We start from the raw sequence: 26,280 nt of genomic DNA, 5'->3' as shown, positions 1-26,280 counted from the left end.
TGCTCACTACAATTGTACAGAGTGGTTATCTGAGTTACCATAGCCTTTCTGTCAGCTCGAACCAGTCTGGTCATTCTCCGTTGACCTCTCTCATCAACAAGGTGTTTCCGTCCACAGAACTGCCGCTCACTGGATGTTTTTTGTTTTTGGCACCATTCTGAGTAAACTCTTGAGACTGTGTGAAAGTCCCAGGAGATCAGCAGTTACAGAAATACTCAAACCAGCCCATCTGGCACCAACAATCATGCCATGTTCGAAATCACTGAGATCACATTTTTTCCCCATTCTTATGGTTGATGTGAACATTAACCGAAGCTCCTGACCCGTATCTGCATGATTTTATGCATTGCACAATTAGCTGATTAGACAATTGCATGATATAAGTCGGCATTATCTTAACTCATTACTCAAAAAAAGCATATTGTTGTCAAAAATATTTGCCTGTGTTGACAAATTTTGCCCTATAACTATTGTCCCTATATTTACACGGCATCGCTAACCCCCCTGGGGGTCTTTAACCCAAAGTGTGGGGTAAAAAGCTCCCTTGCCACCTTTAAAAATCTATTTGGAATCAAAACAACCTTCCGTTATCATTTCTTTACACACAAATTATGTTTCTCCATCAATATTCGACAAAAAGAAATGCATTTTTTTTTTATCTTGATACACTTTGTGACCAGTAAAAGTGCACATTTTCTTTAAGGTGTGCTTTTAGTCCTGTTGTACCCTACAAAAGATGTAGTGTGATTCTAGTTCCAACAAAGACTCTAGGGTGCATGCTCAGGAGCATAGCAATAAAAGTCAGGGGACATGTCCTAACTAATTAAAAAAATCTAGATGTTCCCTACTTTTTGGCAGGTAATCATTACATTTCAATAACTGAATGCATTCAGGGGTGTAGGATGATAACCTTTGGGATAAATTAATGCATGTAATGTATATGAACTCACTGAGGCCAAGACTAAATTTACTTTAGTGATACAACCTGATATTCAAATGCTTTGGATGCATATTAAAACTTATGCACATTGTTTATGAATATACTCAAACACATGCTCAAATTTTACATTACAGACTTGACCAGAGTAAAACACGGCATAATGAACCACAATGTATGATTCTGGTTGCTCATTCCCTATTTTCATACAAACATTATAATTTTCTTCAGATTTTACAGTAAAACAATTTAACCAGTCCCATCCTCCAAGTACTACCTGAGAAAAGTACCTGAGTGCTACTTAGTTGTGATCATAAATCATTCAGTCAAAATAATTCAGCCAGAACTCTATCCACATGTGCTTGAACTGGTTGAGTCAAGTCGGTTAGCAGGTCACAGTTGTAATGCATTCAGCTGGACTGCGAATGGACCATCTTGTCTGTGGTGGTGATAAAGGAGGAGTGATGGTAACGATCACGGAGGGCAAAGTCTGCATTTTCCTCTGTCAGCTGCTTGGTCTCCATGCCAACACCTGACAAAGAGGGTGTCACCACAATCTGGTCCTGAAGGGCCCCATCTCGTCTAAGAACAAAGGCCAGTCATTGGTTACGTGAGGTTCTGCGTACAATTGTAGTTCTAATCACATAATCCACAATGAAGTCTGCCAAATTCCCATTAGAAGTACATTTATAAACAGGCTGTCATTTGATATGAAGTTCTTTATGTTCTAACTTGCTTTTTTTTGCTAATTTTGTAAAGGGAAAGTCTCCTAATGAGTCAAGCTCAAGAACAGAGTCATTAAAGGGATCGTTCACACCAAAAAATAAAATTGTGACAATTTACTCACCCTCATTTTATTCCTTCTCACCTTCATTTTATTACACCCCCTCATTTATGAACTTCCTTCTTCCATAGAACACAAAAGTGGTGTTAAATGGATAGTTCACCCAAAAATGAAAATTCTCTCATCATTTACTCACTCTCATGCCATCCCAGATGTGTATGACTATTTCTTCTGCCAAACACAAATGAAGATTTTTAGAAGAATATCTCAGCTCTGTAGGTCCTCACAATGAAAGTGAATGGTGACCAAAATTTTGAATCTCCAAAAATCACAAATCAGTGTAATCCATAAAACTCCATTGGTTTAATCCATATCATCTGAAGTGCTATGATAGGTTTGGGCGAGAAATAGATCAATATTGACGTCCTTTTTTTCTTTAAATCTTCACCTTTGACCAGCCCCAACCAGTAGGTGGCGATATGCATGAAGAATGTGAATTGCCAAAAAACAGAAGAAGAAAATAAAAGTGGAAGTGGAGATTGACAGTAAAAAGGACTTCACTTATCACTCAAACCCAGTTGTTCAGAAGCAATCGGATTTCAGTTATCGGATTGGATCAAATCTTGAAAATGGGTTGTTCAAAAGAAAAAAAGGATTCTGAAATCATATTAGATCATGTAATCCAGGTCTTGGTTTTGATCTGGAGCAACCCTTCAGTATGTGTTGTTAAAAACTTTTTAGTAGGATTGAGATACTTTTGATCCAAAAAAATCTGAATTATCCTGATCTCAGCAGAAGGGTGGATTCAGGGTGGATTTCAAGAACAAAATGTAATAAAACTTTAAAATTGGTCAAATACAACATTTGTATCATGTAGTATATATATATATATATATATGTGTATTTATATTTTGTACTTGGTTTGTTTAACTGTTACAGCAGACATTAAGACTTTCAGTAAAGTAAAAAAAACAAAAAAAAAGTCACCATAAATTAATCCCCCAAACAGCTGTCAATATCAAACAAAAATAATGTATTTAATTTTAACTGTCATTTATCACTGTATATTAATTACAATGACACAAACATCAGAGATGAACCAGTCAAAAGTAGTTTCCAACAACAGCATCCCTTACTGCATGTCCAGTTAGTCCCTCACTCTGAGAGAACACTGGAGGTTGGTCTGGGTCTTCAACAGGCTCAGGTGCATCATAAACGTCATCAGAGAGAGGGGCATTTAGCCTTTTTTATGATTTAAAACACATTCAAAATATCCACAATGTATTTGTGAATAATGTATATTTGTTTGTTTTTATTTATATGTTGTGGGTCAGATGAGGGGTCTGACTGTTTAAAAGAAATTGAAAATGTAAGGGCATGTTTTTATTGTGCCGTTTTCTATCTCTTCAAATAAAAACACTTAAAGTGACCTCACGCTGGTTATTCTACCTGTTGTTCTTTACATAGCTAGTAGCCTACATTGTGATATGTAGTCCCATTTAGAGCACTGGTAATCCAGATTTGGTATCTTGAAACGTTTGTATCTGGATCAGGGTGATCCAATCCAGTGTTGCTTTGAAAAACTGGCACAAAAGTAAAATGGATTACCTGATCCTGGATAGCAAAACATGGGATTTTTAAATCCGGATCATTCTGATCCAGATTAACCTTTTTGAACAACTGGGCCCAGAATGAATGAATGTTACATTTATATAGCACTTTTCTGACACTACACTCAAAGCGCTTTACACAGTGAACAGGGGACTCTCCTCAACCACTACCAGTGTGCAGCATCCACCTGGATGATGTGACGGCAGCCATAGTGCACCAGTACGCTCAACACACACCAGCTATTGGTGGAGAGGAGAGAGTAGAGTTATTGAGCCAATTAATGGATGGGGATTATTAGGAAGACATGATTGATAAGGGCCAATGGGGGGAATTTGGCCAGGATACCATTGTTATACCCCTACTCTTTTCGAGAAGTGTCCTGGGATTTTTAATGACTACAGAGTGTCAGGACCTCGGTTTAATGTCTCATCCGAAGGACGGTGCCTTTTTACAGTATAGTGTCCCCATCACTATACTGGGGTATTATGACCCAGTATAGTGTCCCCATCACTATACTGGGGCATTATGACCCACACAGTCCACCGGGTGAGCACCCCCTGCTGGACTCCCTAAAAGATATGAATTTATGATTAATGAAGATATGGATTTAACCACTGGAGTATTATGGATTACTTTTATGCTGATTTATGTGATTTTTGGAGATTCTAATTTTGGTCACCATTCACTTGCATTGTATGGACCTACAGAGCTGAGATATTCTTCTACAAATCTTAATTTGTGTTCTGGAGAAGAAAAAGTCATACACATCTGGGGTGGCATGACGGTGAGTAAATGATGAGAGAATTTAAATTTTTTGGGTGAACTATCGCTTTCAGCAGAATGTTAATCTCAGAGATGATTGCATCTTTTTTTCTATACAATGAAAGTGAATGCTGACTGAGGCTAACATTCTAAAATCAGTGTTCCACAGAAGAAAGTCTTGTAGATTTGGAACAATGTGAGGTTGAGTAAATTTTCCTTTTTAGGTGAACTATCCTTTTAATCAAGACATTTAAAGGGTTTCTGAAAGCACAAGAGGAAAAGAGTTCTAATGTCATCTCACTGTCACACCATACCTGCCCAAATTACTCAGAGAGGTCTTGAGCCACCTAAAGAAGCTGAAACGAGCAGCTGCACCTGTAGGTAGAAGAATGCAACTTAAAAGTCCCTGAAAAGTCATTTCAAGCCACACCTGACTCATAGATAATCATAGATTAGCTTTGGGTGTAATTTAAATGGATATCATGCCAACTTGAATTTCTAAGATAAGCCTAATATCAGCTTTGTGATCAACTTTCCCAAAAAATAATGTTTGCTTTACAAATCAATGTTTTACACTATACAATTTTGCGCACAGAACAGCAGGTTCCTTTTGTGTGTGTTAGTCCTGTGACATGATGCTCCACGCAGATTGAAAAACAATTAGTGTTGTTACCACTAATGTATGCGATAAGAGTGCCCTTACTATAGTAAGACTATTACCACTTAGCATTTTTGCATTATTGCCAAAAATGCATTATTCCAAAACTGGCTCAAAATGCTAAGTGGTAATAACGAGTAAAATAAGGTCTGTGGTAAACATTACTTGAATATACTTGGACATTTTGTTCTACAACATAAATTACACACAGTCATATGGCAAACGTAAATTTTAAAGCTGCCGTGTTTTTAAAAAACATGTTGCTAAAAAGTTGATAGATAAGGATTACAGCGGTTTTCTGTGACGTCAGGCACGTATACTCACATGCTTGTGGTATTTTTTTTTTGTTTTTGTTTTTTTGCCATCTTAACATTAAAAAAATAAAGCAAATACACAAAAATACAAAGTATATATACAGGAGAGGTTCAATTCAATAACAAAAATTTAGCTCAATATGAAAAAATTATATGTATATACTGTGTGTGTGTATGTATATATATGTACACACACACACACACAAATTCTCAACATGTTAGATCAAAAGTAAAATAGTAAGGACAGTCGATTTAAAGGGGGAAAAAACAACTTAAGCAGAAATTCAGAGAGTTTGAGTGTGAGAATATATGCTTTTACAGAGCAACTGGGTTCATCAGGGTGATCCTCAATCTGTGTTTGAAGTTGTTTAGGGAGGTTGACATTTTAGCAATGTGGAAATACGTATTCCAAAGTAATGAACCTTATTTACCGACTTGTTAGCAACATAGTATTTTTTTTAAATGGACTATGCACTAGGTGTAAATAGCACCTGCCACACAGTGTGACTAGTTGCACTCCAATAGTCTGATGGAAAGAGAAATTGAAGATAAACTGCACCTCTATTGCAGCAGTGGTGTGGGGTGTAATGACGTGTAGATGTGTCTTTTTCGAGCAGACAATCCAGGTACGATTCTGTCTTTTGTCCCATTTTTCGCATCATGTTACCTATCTCCACTCTTAATATTACCTTATATATATATTTTTTTTATGATTAAAAGTAATATTAATGTTGATTTCCTTGCAGTGATTAGGTCACGGTGAAGGTCAGGGAGTTGAGAGAAAAGTTTGATCCAGGTAAAATTAACCATGGTTTTACTATAGTAATATTGTAGTAACCATGTTTTTTTTGTCAGAAGCCATTGTTTTAATGCAATTAACCATGGTATTACTACAGTAATATGGTGTTATAATAACAATGTTTAATTTTGCGGTTACTATGATTTTACTACAAAATACCAGTGATATTATATAGTAAAACCATGTTTAATATTTTTTTAAGGGAAGGTTGGTGTAGGGTATCTGTGGGACTCTAATAAACACGCTGCAGTGATGCCCCTATACTGTATGTTAGTATTTAATTAGGGGTGCAAATAGTATTTGCCACAAATAGCATCTAAAACCATTTGCACTTAGTGCAAAAAATATGCTTTTTTTGCTATTTGCACTTAGTACAAAGATGCATTTTCCATTTTACATCCAGTGTTGGGAGTAATCCAATAACAAAGTAATTAGTTACTGTAATCTAATTACTTTCATGTAAAAAAGTAGTGTATAATGCATTACATTTTAAATTTAGATTAGAGTTACTGACTTTCTATTTATGTAGAATACATGAATTTATTGGCCTGTAACTGGTCATTGTGAAGGAGAGTGTATGTGAGGTAAGGCTGTAACCACCACAGACATTGAGGGGGACATGTCCCCCACAATATTCATAATAGTGGTCTACTGATATGGGGTTTTTCCATGGTTGATTATTAAATTATTACATTTGGTCCCCCCCAATCCTGAACATGTGGTTACATCTTTGAGTGAGGTGCTGAGTGTATGACTTGTGTGTAACAATGAACAAGGAATTAATATAAACATTATTTTTAATTTGTTGAGTGGAAGTGTGTTTTAGAAAGTAGAGAAATAATTAGTAATCTGTAGTGGATTACTATTTTTAAGTAACTTACCCAACATTGTAAACAGTAGAGTTGGGGTACTCAAGTTTGGACTCGGACTCGAGTCCGAGTCACGAGTCCAATTTTAATGGACTTGTACTTGTCACGGACTCGGATGCAATTTTACTTGGACTTGACTCGGACTCGAGACTTTGGGACTCGATTTTTTTCAGAGTACAGCCGAGTCCATGACATTTGTGATGCAATGAAAAAAATTTAAAAAATAAAACAGAAATTAATGAACACATCTCTGTCTGCATGCAGCTGTATTAGCTCCTGAAGTCGTAGACGTAGCTACAGACGTAGTTGTTTCACTGTGTTTAAGCAAACACACGCACACATACGCACGTGCACAGGCACACTCAGCAGTAAACCAATACGCTTGAATGTTACTACAGTGACTACTGTATAACATCGATTACCGAGGTGGCTGCCACGATGAAAACAAAGACGGGTATGTATCCAGTGTAATAGAAACAATAAGGCAGATCACACAACACGGGACCTGACAACTGGTAAAATTGCGTGGCATTTTTGCAGCCAAGATGGTGCTTGCATTGCGGTTTCATCGTGGTTAAAAACTTAAAATCAAGAACTTCATTGTGTCAAGTCACCCATATCATGTCTCTCACAGTTTACTAAAAATCGTGTATCGAAATAAAAATACATATAGTATTAATATTGGATATTAAGTCTTTTTAGGTGTAATGTATCTACACATGTAGGGTTCTGTAGTCTCTTCTGGTCCACGCAGTTTTGTCAGCTTGAACTGGTCCATAATAGCTTGATGAATTAACTGTGTAACTTTTTAAATAGTTGGGGGGGGGGGGACATTATTGCTAAAGCAGACAGCAACTCTAAACAGATAAACAGCACCTATTTATTATTGATTGACTATTTTCAAAGCATAGCTGCTTAAAATACATTATTTTACAGCATTTGTCCACCATTCACAACATTCAACTATGCACAATCAAATATTAGGATATTTTGGGCAGTGAAATATTTTGTTTATAATTTAATTATAGACTATAAAATGTATTATTCGATGACAGAGTTTGTGTATGAAGCTAAACTTCATGTTACGAGATTATGACCACCAGGTAACTTATGCACGTCTTTTTTTAGCCTATATCTCTGACAATTTTGAAGGTCAACTCTGTTAAATGTATGACTCAATATTATTATTCTCCATGTTTTTGCATTTAAAGAAGAGCTCAGTTAAATTTTCTTTGGTTGGTATTTAAAGATTTCAGACCAAAGTGGCTGCCGCTCAAGCAAATATTATTATTATTTTTTATTTTTTTATCTTCTGCGGCAGCAGCTGCGAGATGCACTCGGACACATCAGGGATTTAGGTACACGAGCAGCACACAGAACTGCCCTGCATTGTGCGGTTTCCCGCAAATTAACTAGAAAATCATGTCCGTGACGAAATGGCCCCAATATTATCAGTGGGCTTTTCCAGTGTTTTTGGATGTAGCATTTGCAGTCAAATCGTGAGACGTAACTTCTCAGCGAGTGCTAATTAATACTGTGTTGACTCATTTGTATGTACTGTATTTTCCCAAATCAGCCAGCAGACAGACAAAAAAAAAAAAGATTCAGAAAGAAATCAGTATAGACTATTATTTCTTTAGATAGGGATAATTGTATATAAAACTAAATTAAACTGACAAATTGAAAATGACATAGAAATAAAAACTAAATTAAAAATTCGAAACATAACCTTGGTTGTAATAATTAATGCAGCTTTTACTTTTTTCAGTCTATGTTTGAGTGGAGGGAGAACAGCAACAAATAATTTAAATGTCAACAGAAAACAATAAGTGTGCTGAAGGACAGTTTTGTCTTCATACACCTAAAGCATATGCTTTCATTCTGAAACCATTTTGAAGTTTTTTCAGCAGGATACCAATCATAAAATATATATATGAAAGGCAGCAGAGGTGTTTTTGTTACATTTATATTGACAAACAGTTTTTTTAGTTAATATATTGATTTTGAGTTTACGGTTACAATTTTAATTCAGATTCATAAACGGATTCATTTTGACTCGGACTGTTATGGGCTCGGTCTCGAGTCTGACTTGGCCCCTTTCGGACTCAACTCGGACTCGATCAAACACTAGTAAATAGCATCTTTCCCGATTGGAACTCAGACCTTATTTTACTCAGATTGAAAAATACCATTTTGAAAACCCATGGGAAATTCCCAACGGAACCCATGGGGAATCAGCCTTCCATGTTCGCCTACAAATTGACATCATGGCTAAACAGCCCTATACTCTATGTATTTGACTGACAAAGTTCAAAGGAAGTAAAGTGGTGAGTGACAGCTGAAGTGCATAAACGCTTTTCAGTTGTTTGTGTATTCGCAGTTCATCCTGGGGTTACTTAATATATTTTACCAAACGTATTCGATTAAGCAACAAATAGGTACAGTTACCTGTTGGCAAACCTGGACTTGTTGTTCCAATGTAGAGAAAGAGGATAAGGGCGACTGTAATGTTAATCAAGGCATACATCCATTGGATGACGAACATTATTGTAAAAGAGCACAATGCCTGAAGAAAGATAAAAATATTGTGTGATTCATTCAAGCTTAATAAAATGTAATGAATTGTTAAGCACTGGAGATGTTTAGCCAAAACTTACACCAATTAATGAAACCCAGTGGTTGCAAAACTTTGCATACACTGAACCATCGATAGATTTGATTTCTGATCCTTCAAGATTTGGCTCTGAACCTGTAGACAAAAGGCATTTCTGACTGAAATACAGGTTTCAATCACTATATTAAGGAATTATGTCATATTTCGTACTGAGTTGCTTACCATTCCTGTCTATCAGCTCTACCGGGAGCTGTTGAAGTTCAACTGGGCCAGAATTAGGCAAAGATTGTTTCCTCTTGGCTCCTGTTGTAGGGTCAGTCTCCATCAGCCCTATCTGGCTGCTGGTATCATCGTCTAATCCAACAGTTTGTTCTGGCTCCATTTTATCTTTCCCTTTATCTAATGGTCCATTGCTGTTGAAGTCCAACCCAAAACTGTTCATCAGTGTTTCTTTAGCTGGAATCTTTGACTTCCTGCCCCGGGCCTTGGAGGTAGGAATAGACACTCTCTGTTCTTCAGCGCTGTCTGTGCTAGGCAATGGAAATATCTGGTCCATGTCTTTGGTGAACTCCAGTAGTGTGCCATTCATGGGGTCACTGATGGCTCCACTGCTGCCGTAATGTGGGTGAGTGGTGGACATAAGCATTCTCCTGGAGCTCGACCTTCTGATTAATGTCTTCCTTTGCTGGACCTGCAGCTCATGGCTTTTCACAACACAGAAGTAGCAGTAGTCAATCACGCTGTAGGTTAGCATGAAGTTGATGGTGACGATGGGAGCCAGCACATTCACCTGGCCGATGAAGATGAAGGCCATAGAGAGCAAGCTAGTCAGACAGATGGCAGCCACAGGGGTCTTATTGGCCCCTCGCTGTTAAACATTAAGGGATGAGAGAAAGGAGACACTTTGTGCATGTTAAAATGATATAGCAGGGGTTCCTAAACTTTCTGTAAGCTGAATTCATATGACCTAAATGATCTACTTCTCACATTTTACTTTAAGATACAAGTTTTATCTAACTATTTCAAGTTTTTTTTCCTCGAGACTTTAAGGAATACTAATCAATAAATATAATGAATTTTTAAATATTTGGAACCTTTACATATTATCTGGAAATTAAAACAACCTATTCCACTATCAATCAAACTATTGAATAATAAGAGATGAAGTGTTTGTGTTTACCCCATTAATACCTTTTTTTTTATCAAAATAAATAATAATAATAAATAAATAATGTTGTACAATTCAGATCTCCGTTATTAAACCTCAGAACTGTTTCGCATTATAGACTTTATTAGTTTGGCCCTACTCTCTCATCTCTTTGACACTTCAGGTTATGTAACGAGAGTGTAAGCATCCAGTTAAAACATCCCAAAGACAACATCTCTCATGAGCTAACCCTAACCCAAGACCGGTCATTACCCAGAAACATAAGTCTCTGGGATCGAGGCTGAGCTGGTGAGCCTACTCTACTGCTACTGGTTGGCATAGATCCAGACCTACCTGGGTTGGTCTTCTCTGTGCTTCCTGCATTTGTTCTGGGACTTTGATTCAGGGCGAGATGTCTCGGGCATGCATGTACCCCACAGAGAGGGGTCAGACAGAGCTCAAGCGAGGGAAAGGGTGTGCTGTGCTTTTTGAAAGCCACAATTGTTACAATTCATTACTTCACATATTTTGGAGTGCATTCGGGCGCACTATAATTAGGAACTCATCCTGTCCTCTGTGGTGCACTGAGCTACTCACTGAGCATGAAAAGTAAACAATTCATTAAAAGTGGCACAAAGTGCATGAAAAACAAATGTTTAAATTCACCGGCTGTCTGAGAAATGCATTGTTCCTCTGTCTGATCAGTGTCTGTCAGTATGTGACAGCACAAGTGGTGGCTGGCACGTTAGCTTGTATTGAACCCGAAACATTCCTTTAAGGATATCTCTGTATTTTGCTGCATTCAGCTTTCCTTCAACCCTGACCAATGCCCCAGTCCCTGCCGCTGAAAAACACCCCCAGAGCATGATGCTACCACCACCATGCTTCACCGTTGGGATGGTATTGCGCAGGTGATGAGCAGTGCCTGGTTTCCTCCTGGAATTCAGGCCAAACAGTTCAATCTTCGTTTCATCAGACCAGAGAATCTTGTTTCTCACAGTCTGAGAGTCCTTTAGGTACTTTTTCCCAGTGTCTTGCACTGAGGGGAGGCTTCCATCTGGCCACTCTGCCGTAAAGCCCAGATTGGTGGAGTGTTGTAGTGATGGTTGTCCTTCTGCAAGTTTCTCCCATCTCCACACATGATCTGTGGAGCTCAACCAGAGTAACCACCTCTCTTACAAAGGCCCTTCTCCCCCAGTTGCTCAGTTTGGCCAGGCGGCCAGCTCTATGAAGAGTCCTGGTTGTTCCAAACTTCCTCCATTTAAGAATTATGTAGGCCACTGTGCTCTTGGGAACCCTTAATGCACTCTAATTTTTTTGTAGCCTTCCCCAGATCTGTGCCTCGACACAATCCTGTCTCTGAGCTCTGCAGGCAGTTTCTTTGAGCTCATGGCTTGGTTTTTGCTCTGAAATGCATTTTCAGCTGTGAGACCTTATATAGACAGGTGTGTGCCTTTCCAAATCATGTCCAATCAACTGAATTTGCAACAGGTGGACTCCAATCAAAATGCAGAAACATCTCAAAGATGATCCAGAGAACTGGGATGCACCTGAGCTAAATTTCAAGTGTCATAGCAAAGGGTCTGAATACTTATGTCAATGCGTTTTTAATAAATTTGCAAAGTTATCAAAAATCTGGTTTTTGCTTTGTCATTATGGGGTATGGAGTGTAGATTGATGTGGAAAAAAAATAGTTTAGCATAAGGCTGGAACATAAAATGTGAAAAAAATGAAGGGGTCTGAATAATTTCTGAATGCACTGTATCTAATTATGAAAGCTGAAAAAATGTATTACGTCAGATTCGAAATAAATGCGCTCGACAGTGGTGCTTGTACTTTTACATTTAACAAGCCGTCAATCACATACATCACCATTTCCATTATTGGCCATTTATTGCGAAATCCCACCCAATTGAGAACTCAACCTATCATCATGTAGAGAATCCAGGCTTCCAAGCAGGACAAAAACTTAGATTCAAAGCTCAACGTCCAATAGGCAATCAAGTACAGATTAAATATACAAATAGTGCTCACAAAGCTCCCATAGAAGCATGACATCTGGGCGGTCCTCAAAACAATGCGTTTCATGCCTCTCATCCAATAAACATCGATCTTTACCCCACTAAAATCTAATGGTACAGATCTCTGCCATAGACTACCTTTGAAGCACGGCTTCAATAACACTCTATAGGCCGTGTTTTCACAGAGTTCTATGGACTTGTACATGTAAAAAAATAAGAAAAGCCGATTACGTTACTTGAATGAACAGTGCGATAGTGACTCATTTATTCACTAATATATTGAAATGCACAAAGAGTAATATGTCATTTATATAAATTATCTGTACATATATCAAACTCATCATTGCCGCATTTCATATGAAATCTTAGGGGGAGCCATGCTTCCTGTATAATCTTAAAGCTATCAGCACTAGTTTGCACCCATTATAAGGACGTTTCCACTTCTCATTTGGTTTATATTCCCAGAGTACATTTTGCCATGATAAGCATTTAAATTCAGTGAATAGGAATCAACAGAATTAACAAGAACATTGTGTAGTATAACACCATACTACATTGTCAGACATTCCCACTGATGAAAATAGACAATGCTGATATGGTTATCAATTCCCAATATAAGCACCCACCCCTTTCCCAAGAAATCCAAGAGCTGGGATGACTCTCTCTTGGGCGATACACTGGAGGATCCTGGGTGCACCATAAAGGCCACCCATGCAGGAGGCCAGGGAGGAGATGTAGAGGCCCAGCAAAAACAGGAAACCAACCAAGGAGACCTGGGCAAAAACAAACACAGAGAGGAAGAGTGTATAGCGGGCTCCACCCAGCTCTGTTCTGCTTGGCCAGACTGAAAAGAGCTTATAGTGTGTTGGAAGTAAATCAAAGACACAATGTGTAATCTGACAGAACCCATAATCAAGCACAATGAGAGTGGGCAATTACATATAACACAGTACAATGCTTACGTGTAATAAAAATTATAATACATTAACATTTTTGCATTTGGCAATTCTATCCAAAGCAACCACAGATTTTATAAGTGTGTGACTTCCCTAGGTATCGAACCCATGGACTCGCCAATGTTAGCTCCATGCTCTACAGGTTAAGCTACAGGAACAATAACAAAAAAGCACATCTTTTGTGACTTTGTAGATTTGATGGAATATTTCATATGCATGTTTTGTATAAGGGATGGACTGGGAGTAAAAATCAGCCCTGGACTTATAGCCTATACCGGTCCATCACAACTCCCTGGCGGATAATCCCCCACCCCCACTATAGCATCACACACAAAGTATTTGGCAGTACTTTCTTACACAATTTGCATCACTTTTGTCCAATATGGTGTCAGGTGGTTTCATTTGATCCTTCACATGACTCAACTTATCCCGATCCTGTGACTGGACCACTTCGTTGATCATATCTAATTTTTATGAGCAGGTCATATTTCTATGGCCTACATAGATGCTTTCTTATTTTTATTTTTTTCTCCCCAATTTGGAATGCCCAATTCCCAAGTCCTCGTGGTGGCGTAGTGACTCGCCTCAATCCGGGTGGCGAAGGACGAAACTCAGTTATCTCCACATCTGAGTCCGTCAACCCGCACATCTTATCACGTGGCTTGTTGAGCGCGTTACCGCGGAGACATAGTATGTGTGGAGGCTTTACGTCATCCACCGCGGCATCCACGCACAACTCACCACAAGCCCCACTGAGAGCGAACCACATTATAGCGACCACGAGGAGGTTACCACATGTGACTCTACCCTCCTTAGCAACTGGGCCAATTTGGTTGCTTAGGAGACCTGGCTGGAGTCATTCAACACACCCTGGATTCGAACTCGCAAACTCCAGGGGTGGTAGTCAGCATCGTTACTCGCTGAGCTACCCAGGCCCCCCTACATAGATGCTTTCTTATAATTACAGCTAAGAGGAGATATCATAGACTATAATTTGATTAGTTTACTTTTGTTCCATTTCTCATTGCCAGGAGAGAAACTTAAAATGTATCATTTAACTCTCCCCTAAATTAAATTGTCCAAACAAGTTGATAAAAAGTAGCAAGTATGTAACCTTTTTAACAGAAAGTGCATATATTTGTAGGCTTGTCAATGCTTTGAATAGGTGAAGTCAATTGTGGTCCTGATCTACCATGCACAGGGCAATGGTGACACCAGCATAGAAATATTCATTGTCCTCCATTGCTTTACAATGCCCCCCTTGGTTTTGACAGCTGCCGACATAAGTCGACTGGCCCACCAGTCCATCCCTGTTTCGTATGTAATAAGTAGCTCTAAAATGGTGTTAACCCCCACACCATGGCTCACAAGAAGGAACAGCTGTGGTAGCCTGGCCACAGCCAGGCTACATACAGGCGTACACATGGATAAACTATGTAACTCTGACAGGGTTTTCACCCCACTACAATCCATGTTGACTGGCAGCTGTGGGGCTATCAGGCCAAACTACTGAGTATGTGCAAGGTCAGTCCACAACTGGGCTCCATGCACATTCTTATATTAGCTGCTCTCGTGGTATCTGTAGTATTTACAATGACCTCAAGCCCTTCTTTTGTGAGGCCCTCTGAGATTTTGCGCAAAAGCAGAATGATATTAGCGTGCCAATAAATGCTACTCTCACATTTTATTTGTTGATAATGTTTTATAAAAAAGTGAGACTTGAGAATCAGTCTTAATAGTGGAAAAACCCATGGAATCTTTTGAAGCCTGGAATAACATCGGATTACCTTTTCCGCTATTAAGAAATCGTAGCGCAGCGCCTCTCTGGTGCAAATGGCTCCCAGCAAGAAGACAAAGACCAAATACAGGAACCACCTGTGGATTCACACAATATGCAAGAATCAGGGTTGAATTCTGTTTATAGAGCTTTGTGCAACAAAAATCGTTTAATAAAATGACATTAAATCTGAGATCTCATAAAAATGTATGAGTAAAAGTATGCCTTAAAGCAGGTTCCAAAATTAACTTGTTGCCACACCTGCCAATCGTGAGTGATTTGACAACATTTACCAGCCATAAATATTTCTAACTAACCATGAAACTATATTTTGCATTATTTCTCCAGTGATTATATAGATTCCCTATGATGCTGAGTGACACAATAACAGCTTAAGTCATTGTATCTCGCACAGCATATACAATCTTGCAGTAATACGCCACTTGTCAGAAAAACATGAAGGCCCATTATGATTTTTTTGAGATTTTCATTTTGGGGGCTCAGTGCATGAAATATTCCACATATGCGAGTTCTGGAGATAAAAAATAAAAATAATAATAATAATATATCTCTATATTATATATATATATATATATATATATATATATATATATATTCCTAGACACCCTGATGGTAATTTTTTTTACTTAGAATTAAGATGTGAGAGCTGCAACAGATGTTTTACTTAGTAGATGGTTTGCACGTCTTTGATTTGAATGGCGCACATCACGACACTTACATCATCAAGTGTCATTCGTGCAGTTTGACTTAAACCATGTATTATGTTGCCGTTCCAAATAAAGTCACCAGCCAACTCACAAAACCCATATTTAGCAAGTGCTTGGCAAGTGTTAATTTTGGGCTCTGCCATAAAGTATGTGTACAGTAACCACTATAGAGATTAGGATAAAAAGGAAAAGATAAAGATTATTTTGACACATACGAGGTGCAGACTGCAGCGAAAGTTCCCACGGGGATATTGTGCTCGGGCCTCTGAAGATCAGAGCTCATATTGAATCCCGCCATCACACCTACACATCACACACAGAGAGGGTTTCTGTGCAAACACGACTGGAGACAAGGGGCCATTCAAAACCTGAACTGCAGATACTGTTACATATCACAGAGCTCACTAAGAGTCACACTTTCCTGACTAGGGCAGGGACTAAAAACTAACAAAATGTTTTGAAGAATGTAACCGAAAACAGGAACAAAATCCCTTTCAATTGTTCCAGAGTGAAAACTTTATTTTTAAATGCTAGTAACCGGTTAATATCCAGTACATTTTGTACCAATTTTTTTTTAAATAAAAAAACAAAAAAGACCAAAGAGTTAATCACATAAATATTTTGGAATTAAACCACTTCCTCTTGCCCCCCAAAATTAGGCTTCTCTCTTTTTAGTAGAACATAAGCATGTGCTTTGATCCTTAAGGAAACTGCTGCATCACACATTTCTTTGAGCAATTGCACATTGTAGATGTAGCATTCCATGACATGCTAAAGTTGATCCATGCATGGTTTATCCGGATACAAGAAAAAATATAAGTGGTAAAAAGTACATTTCTCAGTTTTTTCCAAGTCTTCACTGAATTATTGTTAGATATGATGCATTAATACAGATTTGATGCTGCTGGGCTTTGACTAAAAGGCAGATCTGTAATTAAAATGTTGATTATATCAGTATAAAGTTGATTCAGGACTTTATTAGCACAAAAGAATATGGTCTGTGCATGCACTCTCTGGTGGTATCAAGATTTAAAAAAAGAAAAATAATTTGGCCTGCTTTAGGTGAAGTCCAAATGCACCCACGCAGTGAGTGTGTGCATGCAGGAGAGAGGGATTTAGGCTATCAGTTGATTTAAAATGGCCAGACATGTATTTAAAATATTTTTAATACGATTTGGCAACACTACAAATGGTATATCACCCACCCTTAGCACAGAGTACGGTCATTCTAAAAAGAACATTATTAACTGTAACATATATTTTGTTCTAATTGGTTACCATTTGGGGAAAAAAAAAAAAAAAAAAAAGGCTGTGGAATGCCAGAACTGGAAAGAAAAAAATTCATTTTGGTGCATTCTGAGCAGAAACTGTAAATCATTTAGTTTTTAGTCCCAGCTCAAAAGCGAAAGACAGGGGCCTGGGTAACTCAGCGAGTATTGACGCTGACTACCACCTCTGGAGTCGCGAGTTCGAATCCAGGGTGTGCTGAGTGACTCCAGCCAGGTCTCCTAAGCAACCAAATTGGCCCGGTTGCTAGGGAGGGTAGAGTCACATGGGCTAACCTCCTCGTGGTCACGATTAGGGGTTCTCGCTCTCAATGGGGCACGTGGTAAGTTGTGCGAGGATCGCGGAGAGTAGCATGAGCCTCCCATGCTGCGAGTCTTCGCTGTGTCATGCACAACAAGCCATGTGATAAGATGCGAGGATTGACGGTCTCAGAAGCGGAGGCAACTGAGATTTGTCCTCCTCCACCCGGATTGAGGTGAGTAACCACCACGAGGACCTACTAAGTAGTAGGAATTGGGCATTCCAAAATTGTGAGAAAATGGGATATTAAAAAAAAAAAAAAAAAAAAAAAAAAAAAAACTTTGCTCACTAATTGAACATTCAGCATGTTTTAGTCCTATTTTATCTCTTTTCATATCTCTATTTTTATTTTTTATGGCCTTTTTGCCTCTGATCAAAGGAAAGTCAAATGTGGCATGTAAGTGTGTCAAAGGCTTGAACGGTTTTGAATTTGAACCAGCTCTTTTGTGTCATGACTGTGCACAGCTCCGACAAAGATAGCACTTTTATTCTTTTCTGTGTGGGATAAATGAGGTCAGTGATAGACAGTAAAAAAAATCCAGTGACACCAGACTCTGACTGAAATCTCATAACCAGGCCTAGACGAAACATGTAGACCATTTTTTCTGCACTGATTTTGGGAGGAAATCTGCTGAATACTGCAGAATAGATTTAAATATGGCAAAATAAGCTTATTGGTAGTCGAAAGCATAATGAAAGTAAATATTTAATGTTTAAGCGGAAGAGAAGGTGTAGAACTTTGTGAATGATGGCCGTTCAACTTCTGCGGAAATCTGCAGAGTTCCGTGCGCACATATTCTGCGTGGGCACACAAAAATGTGTTAACTATGAGATTCCATCAAGTCTGCATACTAAGTCATACCACAAGTGCTAAAATGCAGCTGCAAGTACTTGAGGCTGCTCAGATACTAAAAGTACAGTAACATCACAGACATACACTTAAAGGAATATTGCGGGTTCAATATAAGTTAAGCTTAGTCGACTGCATTTGTTGCATAATGTTGATTAGCACAAATTTATTTTGACATCCCTCCTTTATAAAAAAAAAAAAAAAAAGAAGCAAATATCAAGGTTACATTGAGGCACCTACAGTGGAAGTGAATGGGGCCAATTTTGGAGGGTTTAACGGCAGAAATGTGAAGCTTATAATTTTATAATAGCACTTACATGAATTCGTCTGTTAAAACTCATCTATAATGTGAGCTGTAAAGTTGTTTAAATCATCATTTTTACAATCATTTTAGGGTTTGTTGACATTACATCATGGAAACAAAGTTGTAAAATTGGCTATAACTTTACATATAAAAGGTTAGGAAGCAAATTTATCACACAAATCATGTTAACATGCATATTGTTTATGTCTTGTGGCTATACTTTTGAAAGAGTATTTCAACATTAATGGATTGGCCCCATTCACTTCCATTGTAAGTGCCTCACTGGAACCCAGATTTTTTTTTTTTTTTTTAAGAAGAGGAGGAACGAGTCAAAATTCATTTTTGTGGTAATCAACATTATGCCACAAATGCTGTCAATTGAGCTAAACTTTTATTGACCTGGCATATTCCTTTAAGGTATTCTAGTATCAGCATATAGTATTGTTTAATGAGTGGTTGTTATATCACAGTTTTCCTCTTATTGTATGCGTGTAGGGTCACCTGTCGCTGCAGGAAAGAAAACACCAAACACAGTGAAGAAAGTCTCGCCAGCTGTGTAGTCTGGCAGAGTGTTCTTATGCAGCAGTTCCTCTGAATAGCCAACAAATCCATGCTCTGCAATAAACATATTCAGTCCAAAACAATGTTAGGAAAGAATGTTTAATACAATGTCCGTCTGAAGCATTACTGAGTGCAGAAATTGCTGAAATTTTGTTGTCTTAGGTCATTGAGTATATGTGAATCAGACATTACGCATATAAAAGTCTTCCTGAAAATTTGAAACTTGTCTCTTGTTTTGAAAACCAAACAAAACCAAACTTTTTTCAAGTTTTGCTTAAAACAAAAGGCATGAAATTGTGCTGTGCAGACATGTGCAAAAAAACATCCCTCTGTTCAAGACCACATATTGCAATCCATGACATACAGTACTGACCTAACACACACCGATACAAGAAGCCTTTTGACCCTGAAATCAAAGAGACTGATTATCTGGGGTACTGTGGGACAGACTTTGGTCTCTGGTGTGAAACTCTACAGCCGTGCATGGGCAGAGCCCCGGGTGTCTGTGGCTGACCGTCACCACCCCTTATGTAACAACTGGGGGGGGGGTTCTTTGAATACACACCAAGTTCAATAGTTCTGCACTGTGGACATGACTGAGGGAATGCTGGACTGAGTTTTGGGTGTGTTCACAGACAAATAAAACAGGCAAAGAACAGGCACCGCAGAACATTACACAAACAGTGCTGAGAGATATCACCATTGTGTTGAACCGTCAGACGAGAGTGGCATTTTTACTCAGGGTGGCAGCTGTGAAAATGTGCATAGCACTGATGCATACATTTCAGGAGGTCTGTTTATTTATAAACATTTCTATTTGCTTGCGTTCCATGCTTTTACCATTTCCTTTCCATTTACCCTGGCAAAAAAAAAAAGCACCATACAGATTAACCATCCACAAAACAGCAGCTTGGATATTCTGCAGGGTAAGAAAATGAAGACTTCTGAAGAATTAAAGAGATAGTTCAACCATAAATGAAAATTCTGTCATCCTTTACTCACCTTAAACTCATATGACTTTCTTCTATGAAACGCAAAAGGAGATGTTATGCAAAAAGTTAGCCTCAGTCACCATTCTCCTTCACTGTATTGAAAAAAGTTGCATGAAAATGAATGGTGACTAAGGCTAAAAAGGACATCATACAGGTAGTAAAATGCAGGTGAGTAAATAACAGAATCTTCATTTTTAGGTGAACTATCCCTTTAAAATATTCTTTGTACTGGGAACCATTCCTTTAACCTTTGGAATGACTTAAAATGTATTTATTTCAATAGGGAATAGTTTAATTAATACATGATTTGTGGACAAGCATGAACAGGCATGGTCTAATAAAACTAGAACAGTGCATTAGGAGAATCTGATAACAATTATATGGCATATGGTTCAGTTGTTGCAGATGATTTTTTCATTGATGCCCAGAGTATGCATACAAAAAATTTACAATAAAATAAGTAAAAAATAGAGAAAGATGGTGGGGGGTTGGGGGGGGGGATCTCACCTCTACAGATACAAGGCATTCATCCAGAGAGAGATCTACAGGGCCTGGCTATGCAAGAGCATGATCCATTTCCCTCTTGGTTATCTTGTGATGGGAAAGAATGTGTTCTCTTGGATTAATTACATGTTTATCCAAAAGGAAGTCACCACCCTTTCAGAAGCCCTGACTGTTCTACGCTTCCAAGTCACTGTTCATAGCAAGAAATAGAGAGCTAGAAGAGAGTAAGAAACACGCATACAGATCAGGAGAAAGCGGCAGGAAGGAGAGAGCACCAGATAGATAGTTAGAAAAAGAAGGGGGCACAAAGAAATTTGAGATAAAATTTACCTCCATAATATCTTCAAAATTTTGGAACAGCACGAGCAAGTGTTAAAGCTTTGCCCTAGTTTGCAACACTTTTGAGTATTACAAATCATGCTCTGCTGTCTTCAACATGAACTAAATATTTCCCTCCTTCTGATAAATGTAGGCAATGTGTCAAGCACAGAAAATGGAACAGTAAATATTGCATGTTGTACAAGAAATGTCATGCCCTGAGACAAGGATGTAACCACATATTCAGGATTGGGGGTACCAAATATAATAATTCAGTAATCAACCATGGAAAAACCCCATATCAGTAGACCACTATTATGAATATGGGGGGGGGGGGCATGTCTCCCTCAACGTCTATGGTGGTTATGGCCCTGCCCTGAGATAAAAATATCTCATTATAGGCACAACACACAAGCGTGAACGACAGGTCTTATTGAGACAGCAGATCAGGGCACGGCTGTTACTGTGGCCCTCCCTGCCATCTTTTTAAGCATTTTGACTGCAGCTGGATATTTATAGCGGGAGTCCTTCTGATCTGAAGATTTGGAACAGGAAGTGATAATGTGGATCTGCTTCCTGCCTGCTCTTTTGTCTCAGGCCAAAAATGTGGGTGAGCCCGGTCAACACCCTTAACCAAAAACTATGAGCGCATGTCAGTTTCCTGTCCAACCCAGAGCGCTTAAATAGTGTCTTTCACGTTTGAGTTGAGAACTAAGGAACACAGAGCAGACCCTACAATAGCATGAGCATCACAACTTCATAAAAAAAAGGTTAAACTTATGCAAAGGTATTTAGTTCTAATGGGCTTCCAAAGTAGATTTTAACTAAAGATTTTGCTGTAAAAATTAAGACCAAAAATGTTGCGCAGAGAATCGAAACGATTAATCTTTTCTCTTTAATTGGTTCATTTACATGAACCGTTCGAACAAATCAATTCACTAGAGTGAACTAGACTTTCCATAGCTACATAAAATCAAACGTTCTCCTAAACTGTTCTCTCTCTTATAAGCTCAACTCACACGGCTATAAAGCGTTTTGTCGCACTGCACTGCTACTAGCTGGAAAATGTAGCTTGTTACTGAAAAATGTAATGAAAACGATAGTTCACCCAAAAATGAAAATTCTCTCATCATTTACCCACCCTCATGCCATCTCAGATGTGTATGACTTACTTTCTTTTGCTGAACACAAATGAAGATTTTTAGAAGAATATCTCAGCTCTGTTGGTCCTTTTAATTCAATTCAAGTGAATGGTGTCCAAAAATCTGAAGGTCCAAAAAGCATATAAAAACAGCATAAAAATAATCCATAAGACTCCAGTGGTTAAAACCAAATCTTCAAAAGCTATATGATAAGTGTGGTTGAGGAACAGATCAATATTTAAGTCCTTTTTTACTATAAATCTCCACTTTTACTTTCACATCTGAAAGTCACTTGTGTCGCTTGTTTAGTTTCACTTTCAAATCTGAAAGTGAGCGTGGAGATTTAAAGTAAAAAAAAAAGTACTTATATTGATCTGTTTCTTAACCACACCTATCATATCGCTCCAGAAGATATAGATTTAACCACTGGAGTCGTATAGATCATTTTATGCTGACCTTCAGATTTCTGGCCACCATTCACTTGAATTGAATTAAAAGGACCAACAGAGCTGAGATATTCTTCTAAAACTCTTAATTTGTGTTCTGCAGAAGAAAGTAAGTCATACACATCTGAAATGGCATGAGGGTGAGTAAATGAGAGAATTTTCATTTTTGGGTGAACTATCCCTTTAATTAGAATTACTGTCACAGTACTGAAAAATGTAATTTAGTTAAGAAGCATCACTACTTTTAATTAGTTACTCTCCATCACCAACTGTTACACTACAGCAAAAATTATCCATTCCATCCCTACATAAAAGAACAGCATTTGAAACAATACTGCAAATAAAAGTCTACAATATTAAGAAACCTCTTCTTACAGTTCCTCTTGTGTGGTAACAGGCATGATAGAGGGGACTGAGAACTAGGAGGTGCTCTCATTTTTTAATCTAGCACAAATGTGTTCACTGTAATGGTATGAACACTCAAGAGGGCTGTGCTTGGATTTTTTTCATCTTTTCCAGCAATAACATTTTCAGATGATTTAACAAAACATTGAAGTAGGTAGCAGTATTAAATGGTCATCACTCCTCTCACATTGCGGCTACATTGTAGGGGCCAACTGGTGCCCGAGGGTGGCATAAATCAAACATATTCCTTACCAAAAACTATTTCACATGTGCTCAGCAACTAAGCTTTCTTTGGCTTTTCATGTCTTAAAGAGATATTTCACAGAAAATTTTTAATTCTGTCATCATTTACTCACCCTTATGTTGTTCCACACCTGTACTTTCTTCCGTGGAACACAAAAGGAGATGCTAGGCAGCATGTTAATCTCAGTCACCATTCACTTGAATTGCATAATTGTTTAGTCAATGGCAGTCTCCTATTGTATTACACAAAAGAAACTCATACAGGTGTGGAACAACACTAAGAGTATATGGTGACAAAATTATAATTCTTTGCATGATCTATTCCTTTAAATAGCCATGGGATGTGGACGTGCTGGGATCTCTGCATCAACCAATAGCGAAGAGGCATAGCCATGGTTATGAAGCCTTTTCTTGTGCAGACTACTGACCTTGACTACGTGATTAACTGAGTTATCAAACTGTAAACACAACTGCACAACAGCTCCTTTTTCCTGCCACTGGCAGGTAACCCGCCCATGCGGTGTCCGGCCTTAACAGTGTAACCCCTGGAGTCATGCCAATGGTGAGATCACTCCACAACCACATAGCTTAATTCGAAAAACCTGGAGTAACCAGTACCTCCTTTTCCCCTAGCCGACATAAACTGCAGCCCGAGTCAAGCTCCTAAAGAATGTGATCAGAGCAAGACAATAGCAGCAGTTAGGGGATGATGCTCCACACTCAGACCAGTACACCCCAACCTGTCTGACTTTTTTTTCCACAGCCTTCAATGAAGTAGAGAAAGAGTGTGATTGAGAGAACACCACCTTTCTCAAAGTCTTGCCTCCGCTATGGACAGGAAGCCAGTAATCAGGAGAACAGGAAGAGTAGGGGTGGATTTCCTGCAAACTTAGTGTGAAAGTACATAATGACCTCGTCTGAAGCGGGCAGCCAAAAAACTTAGACTTAGACTAAGGGTGCCTGCATGCTTTTTCTTGTCCTAAGATTTATAGACTCTTAGTTATCTCATGTAAACTTTTGTAGTATGGTTGATTGCTTTTATAAACTTACAATAAATGTAACTTACTTACTAGAATTTGTCTTGTAGCTCTCAAGAGTCGGTAAAACCTTCTTTAAGGATAGTTCACACAACATAATTCTGTAACAATTCACTTATGTTGCTCCAAACCCATATGACTTTCTTTCTTCTTAGGAACACAAAAGGATATATTAGGTAGACTGTTAGCCACAGTGACAATTCACTACAATTGCCACTTTTTTTGCCACACAATAAAAGTGAATAGTGACTGAGGCTAACAACTGCCTAACATTTCCTTTTGTGTTCTATGGAAGAAAGTAAGTCACACGGGGTTGGAACAACATGGGGGGGGGGTGTACATTATGTCATAGGTTTCATTTTTGGATGAAGTAGCCCTTTAATATCGGTGTTAACGTATTTAATGTTTTAAACAAGTTTAAGTAGTTTGGAATGCCCTGAAAATATTTAATATATCTGACAGAGCCAGAACTCTGTGATCAAGGCTTGGTACAGATTTAGAAAATTGAGAATCCAGATTTGGCAACAGATATAACTAATTCTAATTCAAAAGCCAAACAACAAAAGATATTCAGCTGGTTTTGCCTTGTGAAGTCCAAGATGACTATATGACAATATATAATTGGGTGACAAATGATTTCACCTCCCTGTTCCTTCAACTTCCATATTATGATTGGAATTCTTTCCCATTCTACCACCGTGTTTATTTTAGCAAGAGAGCGTGTGCCTCCTAATGACATTGTGCTGCCATCCCAGCAGAAGCAGGGGGCTAAATGTAAAAAAAAAAAAATGTATTGCTTATAATGCCAGCCATACTCCTTATCACAACCTAGAGCTGGAAAAGTAAACAAATGTAAATTACTATTAGCACTAGGTTTTTTTTAAAACACACAATTTAGCTTTGCTCGGGACACTGTCCCATTTACGTTACCCTGACACCTAATGGACAGTTGTTGCAAGGACATGTGAACTTACTGTAAACAGATTTGATTAACTAAAAAACATTAAACCTCAGTTTCACTACACCAATATTAGTATGAGCTACAAAATAGAAGCAAAGAACCCCAATAAAAAATATCTAAATCATAAATAAAAAGAATTATATTTATATTCTTTCACTAGAAAGCTGCTACCTGAACCACAATAAACGTATTTTACACTGCATGTAAAAAGAGAAATTATAACTATCCAGAGAAATTTAGTACACTCTAATTTAGTCTGAAATAAAATGACTTGAACTTGGATATCCTTGTCCAGCAGGTTTGCTAGGAAATGAGCAAATAAAGAAATGTCAATATAAGAAAGGCAGGCACTGTGAGTAGGTGTTGTGAAGACAACACTGCAGGGTCTGAATCTCTTCCTAAAGCAATACTTTAATAAAGGGACATTTGTGGTATAGCCACAGGTGTCTGTTAAAAACATGCTTAGTATCAGGTTTTAATGGTTTTATTTTGCATTTTCACAAATCCAATCTTTTGCCAGAAGCAGTTTATTTCACACCCCCCCTTTTTTTTTTTTTTTTTAGTGGAGATTGAATGTCTCATTCACTTTGGAGGAGAATGTCTGGGATCTATGGTGTTGGTTTAGCCAAAGACCCAATATGCAAGCAGACATTTAAAACGGCTGGAATGTATTATGACAGTTGCAAATAGTTCCAAAATGATGCGTTCTCAACAAAAGATTAAAAAAAAAAGAATGCAAATTACACGTTGTCAAAATGTCATTGTTTTACGGCATGAAAATTCCAATGAAAGGCTTTACTTTTCTCAAAACTACAGCAACTGGCACCCAACAATTAAAATTCTTTCATCATTTATTCATTTTCATGGCATCCTAGATGTGTATGCTGATACAGATCAATATTTAATTCCTTGTTTTACTATAAATCTCCACTTTCACTTTCAGAATATATAAG

General features: G+C 38.1%; 1 protein-coding gene across 1 annotated transcript in view; it reads right to left on the bottom strand.

Annotated features, from left to right (window-relative positions):
- Window positions 1-626: 626 nt before the first annotated feature.
- LOC127446937 (solute carrier family 12 member 8-like) overlaps window positions 627-26,280 on the bottom strand; it is a 28,792-nt gene continuing 3,138 nt past the window's right edge. The window contains exons 7-15 of the mRNA XM_051708284.1: window positions 19,220-19,333; window positions 16,193-16,280; window positions 15,260-15,347; window positions 13,143-13,289; window positions 9,571-10,216; window positions 9,392-9,483; window positions 9,183-9,300; window positions 4,409-4,469; window positions 627-1,519 (exon numbers count right to left, since the gene is read on the bottom strand). Coding sequence (XP_051564244.1) covers window positions 1,348-1,519; window positions 4,409-4,469; window positions 9,183-9,300; window positions 9,392-9,483; window positions 9,571-10,216; window positions 13,143-13,289; window positions 15,260-15,347; window positions 16,193-16,280; window positions 19,220-19,333 — 1,526 coding nt within the window. The 3' untranslated portion in view covers window positions 627-1,347. The remainder of the gene's footprint in view (window positions 1,520-4,408; window positions 4,470-9,182; window positions 9,301-9,391; window positions 9,484-9,570; window positions 10,217-13,142; window positions 13,290-15,259; window positions 15,348-16,192; window positions 16,281-19,219; window positions 19,334-26,280) is intronic.

The sequence above is a fragment of the Myxocyprinus asiaticus genome, chromosome 10, assembly GCF_019703515.2.
Source record: "Myxocyprinus asiaticus isolate MX2 ecotype Aquarium Trade chromosome 10, UBuf_Myxa_2, whole genome shotgun sequence".
NCBI lineage: Eukaryota > Metazoa > Chordata > Actinopteri > Cypriniformes > Catostomidae > Myxocyprinus > Myxocyprinus asiaticus.
Note: the sequence above shows the minus strand (reverse complement) of the source record. Positions and strands in the feature narration are given on the sequence as shown.